Source organism: Populus nigra, chromosome 13 (assembly GCF_951802175.1).
Source record: "Populus nigra chromosome 13, ddPopNigr1.1, whole genome shotgun sequence".
Lineage (NCBI taxonomy): Eukaryota > Viridiplantae > Streptophyta > Magnoliopsida > Malpighiales > Salicaceae > Populus > Populus nigra.
The window spans coordinates 5,714,410-5,719,768 of NC_084864.1; the positions used below are offsets into that span (position 1 = coordinate 5,714,410).

At 35.6% G+C, this 5,359-nt stretch overlaps 1 protein-coding gene across 2 annotated transcripts; it reads right to left on the bottom strand.

Moving 5' to 3' along the window:
• Positions 1-1,037: 1,037 nt before the first annotated feature.
• On the bottom strand, positions 1,038-4,977 carry LOC133670722 (membrane-anchored ubiquitin-fold protein 4-like). 2 transcript variants are annotated; one of them, XM_062091302.1, is made up of 4 exons: positions 4,597-4,977; positions 4,300-4,494; positions 1,681-1,851; positions 1,038-1,361 (listed from the first exon to the last, which is right to left on the bottom strand). In XM_062091302.1, the coding sequence occupies exons 2-4, from the start codon at positions 4,439-4,441 to the stop codon at positions 1,306-1,308; spliced, it is 369 nt and encodes a 122-aa protein (XP_061947286.1). In that variant the 5' UTR covers positions 4,442-4,494; positions 4,597-4,977; the 3' UTR covers positions 1,038-1,305. The 2 variants fall into 2 exon arrangements, with proteins under 2 accessions (XP_061947286.1, XP_061947287.1); XM_062091303.1 differs by having other exon boundaries at positions 4,300-4,489; positions 4,597-4,976.
• Between the last annotated feature and the right edge of the window lie 382 nt (positions 4,978-5,359).

Below are 5,359 nucleotides of genomic sequence, written 5' to 3' on the forward strand. Positions count from 1 at the left end.
TAATAACTAGTTTATTCAAGCCATGAGAACTAGGCCAATATTTCAAAAATTCTAAAAAAATCTTTTTGTCTTATGTAGATGGGATTACGAATTTATATGTAAAACGTATTCTTGACATTAAAAGTATGTTTTTTTACATAGACGTTAGAACGGTTAGGTTTTACCCGATAAGATAAGGACCTCCTTATTGAGGAAGACTTTTCTTGAACCATAAACGGACCAACAACTAGAAATACAATAACACCTTAGCTTTTTATCAGACAATCAAACAATGCAGCTTACCTTAGGTAAGGCGTATTTGGGGTGCTAATACCTTCCCTTTACGCAACCAGTCCCCGTGCCCGATCTCTGAGACCAGTTAGGGTTCCTAGTGACCAAAATACTAGGTGGCGACTCCCACACCATTTTTCACTGCTAAGAGACAGAATTCCTTGTCTCCCCATATTTACCAGATATATATCCCCCCATACATATTGAGGGTGGACGATCGCCGCGACGTCGCGCACCCGCGACAAATAGTAATCCATGTCTCCTAAAAAAGAATTTAAGAGATTTCACACAAGTAGTTCATGTAAATTATCATTAGAAACCATACAATTGGATAACTTATGATTTGCAACAACCCAACCTTTAAGGAATTATTCAAAGCTAAAAAATATCAAATCTTCAAATAATAAATCTATAAACAATTCTTAATCCATCTAACAAGATCCTAAAAATTTACAAATAATTTTGTTTTATAGTTTTCTAAAAATATATGATATTAAAATACCCGAGGAAAATCAACCAAAAAAGAAAAAAGAAAAGGTAAAGCATGCCTATCTTTCAGCAAATGAACTGGAAGTGAATTTAGACAGGACTTGGGAATCGGATGCGCCATGGGCATACCTGATACTGCCCGGTCAGCTTAGCCCGATTCCTCAACATGTGTTGACACACTGCATGTGCAAAACTGAATGATCTCACAAACAACAGCACCTCGGCATTTAAACAGTGGCAAGTTTAACACATTCTACTTAATCATAAAATTTCAGACAAGATCAAACCCGTAAAACTTTGTATAAAATAAATACTAAATGAGTAAGGAGGCTGCCTCTATAATAATACAAAAAACACTCTTTTATAAAGTGTTAATACATCACCAGCACACTGTTAAATAGGGATGCCCTCAAACAAACATGTAGAGTGAGATGCGGGACGGCATCATTTCACAAATTACTCTCTTCCAAGTAAATGATTTCCATCGCCATGAGATCCTAGGAACTTCAAAGCAAGCTTACACCTTAGAGGAGCCCAACTCTATCTTTATAGTATAGAACATGAACATAAATTTTTTCTTGGGGCCTCGTCCACCTTTTTCTCTGTTCAAAAAAAATAAAAATAACTTATAGCAAGCACATTGGAAGAGAGGGGGAAAAACCTCAAATTAAGGCTGTATCTTATTACAGATTGGAGTGTTCATCTGAATGAAAATTCAGATTTGATTACATGTTTTCATGACCAGATTATCTCGATACTGACACAAAAGATGTTCTCAAAGGTATTATTCCTTGGAAGACATAATACGTCTCTTCAAAGAGAACAAGATGAAGCACATAAAGAATACCAATTCCAAACATGATGTTACCATGCGCGAAGGCACCATATATTCATGTGTTAAATACTTGAGCATAAAACTACCTGCTTTTGCTTTTGCTAAAGATGGCTGCACTACAACATGCATGGTGATGACCTCTTTCGGGAGGTTCCCAAAAGGAACCCTACACTGGCCAACAGTCTTGTTGTTTTCCAAGATTTTCCCAGCATTTATCAGTTTGATGTCATTTGCTGCCTTGGGTGCAATTTTTTTATCTAAGACAAGTTGAATTTATAGATCAATTGTTAGAGAATAGAATTAAGAACAATGTTTAATATATGTATTTCTTACTTAACAAAGTAGGGATAAGTTAATGCCAAAGAAAGAAAGAAGATGACTCTGAACAAAGAAATTAAATCCCATACTGGAAATGTCAATCAAAACCATATCATCCTAGGAAAATGAACACGTTAACATTTGATTTAAAAGGGATATTCAATTTCTCTAGAGCAAAAAGAAAAGGCTTATAATCATAATCACCATGAACTTAATCTTTAAGCATGCTTATAATCCAATGATTTCTAACAAATGAAAATTCTAGTCACCAATCAATTAGCAACAAGAAAGATGCTTAGCATGTGGTTTTCCCGGTCCAAAGGCACCAACCAAAGCCAAGTGTTACACTCAACGCAGAGCCAAGACGGAACCAAGTCAGACCTAGTATAATGCTAATTACAGAATAGAATGAAATGCTTCAGCATACACAAGATTCGAATAATATATTCTATCCTCCCTAAAAATGCACGTCTCAATTCCCCTTTCCTTTCATGCACATAGAATAATACTAAAGATTTCAGAGCATAAGTTTTCACTTCTCTCATCATACCATAGTATCCTTTTGAGAACTTTATCCTTTCTCTAAGGAGGGTAATTTTAGTAGAAAGGTCCTGAAAGAGAGAGTTACTTCTGAAATTATATTTTTCTGTACAACATGAAGACATTGATAAAGACACTACCACAATGGAGGCCACAATACACATTGAGAAAGACCAGGATGTCCATGCCAACTCAAGGTCATCATGTTTCATTTTGTAAATACAAAGATGCACATGATGCGCTCTATTGAATTTAAAAGCATTTGAGGTAGCTGAAAGTCAAATTCCATTTAACCATGGGTATGGCACAGCCACACAGGCACCCAATTTTGGAGAGTGTATAAAATCCCCAATTGGCCAAACTGCAGGATAATATTTGGCAAACCAATTCTAATTGTAATTTATTTCATGCAAGATATTTGCATTGGAGGATAGAATGGATTGTCGTCATCAACAATCAAGTCAGAAGTGCCACAGTTTCCTTTCCTGATTCCAATTGTGACACTGGTAATCTAAGATAGAGGTAGTCTGATACATGCATAAAAGGGTATTCCTTATCCGAGTTTCACCTTCATACTTCAATCACTCTGGCAGCTCCCCATTGCATTGGAAATGCTATATTTCCATTATTAGATGCACTAAATATTATGCAAAAGAAAATCTTGACGAGAGTAGGAAAATATTTGCAGTAGGATAACAAGATTACTTCAAGAAAACATCAAAAAAGAGACTTGTACCCTGTCCTCACAAAGAAGTACCTTTAATATAAACAATCAATTTAAATCGATAATAAGGGGCAGGGGAAGTTATGCATGCAGAAAAAAACAGATTAGAAAGAATCAATGCCCCCTATGCTTTAATGGAACCCAATTATCATGGCCTCATCAGAAAAGCACAGTACATGAAAAGGATTGGTAACAGCACAGCAAAACTTTGGCCTTGCTACGCTGGTGTCTTTACTTGATAAAAAGCAGTGTGAATCCCCTAGGGGAAAGAAATGATCCAATATCATTGACATGATTATTGTCGACCTACTCAATGCTTGAGAAAAAGAGTCCTCTGCTTGGTAGATGGCATGTCATATATCAAGACTACATATGTATAACTTTTCCCCTGCCCCAGTCAACCAAAACAAAATCAAGTAAACATGGAATCTATATTGTGCCCAGAGAGCATCTGGCAAACAATAACATCTTGGTTTCCTAAGCAAATGAAGAATATAAAATAGCACAATAACAATAACCGGGAGAAAATTAGAACAACATAGCTAAAAAAGGTATTGTCAAGGGAAACAAACAAGATAAAAAGGTTCAATCCAGTTTTCAATTAACATTGAAAAATAAAATGCAGCCCGTCTGAGTCTCTGCATCCAAAACATCCTCAAACAACATTCTCTACATTCTGAACTAACAAGAACATACCAACAGGACTAGACATATGTAAATCATATCTTAGTTGCCTATGATAATTTCAGGAAGACATGGCTTGGCTTACTCCCCATCCAACCACAAAAATAAATAAATAAATTACTAACCCAAAATATAATGCCCTCATCAAACTGGAACCACATATTGATTCACTCACCAGATAAGTTATCCAAATCATGCAACTAAACGACCATACAGCATCGCAAGGAATTGTCCCAACCCTTACTAAGCATACCAATATGAAATTAATTATTCACAGCCTTCATAATTGCGTTGCACCAAATTTTCAAGCTAAACTAAGCAACTAAAATAAATAAATAAACAAACGAATTTGCTTGAGTAAAATAGAAACGAAACTTTGTAATTGAAAAAAAGAGAAAATGATGAGTGAAGTAATTAAAGAATAGCAGAGCAGACAGACCTTTTGGCCAGTCGGCGACGATTCTTTCTTTGAGCATAGCAACAGTGGATGCTAGTGAATATCCAAACGGACCGATATCCGATCCATCGTACAATCTGAACTTGAGTTCTACTAACTCCTCCTCCTCCTCCTCCTCTGGCATTTCCACCAACTCACCGTTTCAAAATTCAATCACCAACCCTCTCCCTCCCTACACTACAAAAATTCCATTCAATTCCGTTAATAAATAGAAAGAGCACAAGGATAAATTAGCAATTATTGAATGTGAATGACAAAATAAATTGATAAATAAAACACCTGGAGGACAAATTGTAAATTTTTCTCTAGGGTTTATGAGAGTAAGCAGCGGGAGTGATAGATAGATATTATCATGCTACAAATCTGATTAATTAAAAAATAAATAAACAAATCAAGGAGTAGCTTTATTTTTATTTCTATTTTATTTCTGGTTTTCTTCGTTCTTTTATGGTAAGCCCGATCGAGACTGCAGTGAGACAAAGATTGAGAGAGCGAGCGAGCGATCGAATTCTGGTCCGAATTTGTGTGTCTGAATTTTTATATTTGTTTTTGCCTATGTACGCTGTAAGTTCAGAGTTTGCATCTTCTGTTGCAGATTTATTTTTCTCCACGTATATTCACTATTTAGATCGTGTTTCATTTTCACTTTGATTACGTGGCTGTGGTTTAAAGGTGGTGTTGAAGAGTGAGAGTAGCCATGGGTGCGTGTAATCTCTGAATATGATGTTCGGTTAATGGCAGAGGTCACATTGAGTTTTGACCAGATAGGTATTTTGGAATGAGGGGAAATTTAAATTAGCGCGTCGGTGTAGACGCGGAGAGCTTTTCATGAAGGAATATAGAGTGTTTAAAAAAACCAATAAACTGAATAAATTAATAAAATTAATAAAAAATTAATTAAAAAAATTGAACCAAAAAATAAAATTGATTAAACCGATTAGATTATGTAGAAAAAATCCCGGTTCGGTTTTCAGTTTTGTAATGTAAAAACCGGGTTAACCGGACCGATTAAAAAAAAAGGTCCCTAGGCTAGGCTAGTATA

Excerpts from the sequence above, each read along its gene's own strand:
- LOC133670722 (XM_062091302.1), bottom strand. The coding sequence starts at position 4,441 with ATGCCAGAGGAGGAGGAGGAGGAGGAGTTAGTAGAACTCAAGTTCAGA. Across the intron at positions 1,852-4,299 it reads CGTCGCCGACTGGCCAAAAG|ATAAAAAAATTGCACCCAAG; the intron begins GTCTGTCTGCTC and ends AACTTGTCTTAG. Across the intron at positions 1,362-1,680 it reads TTTAGCAAAAGCAAAAGCAG|AGAAAAAGGTGGACGAGGCC; the intron begins GTAGTTTTATGC and ends TTTTTTGAACAG.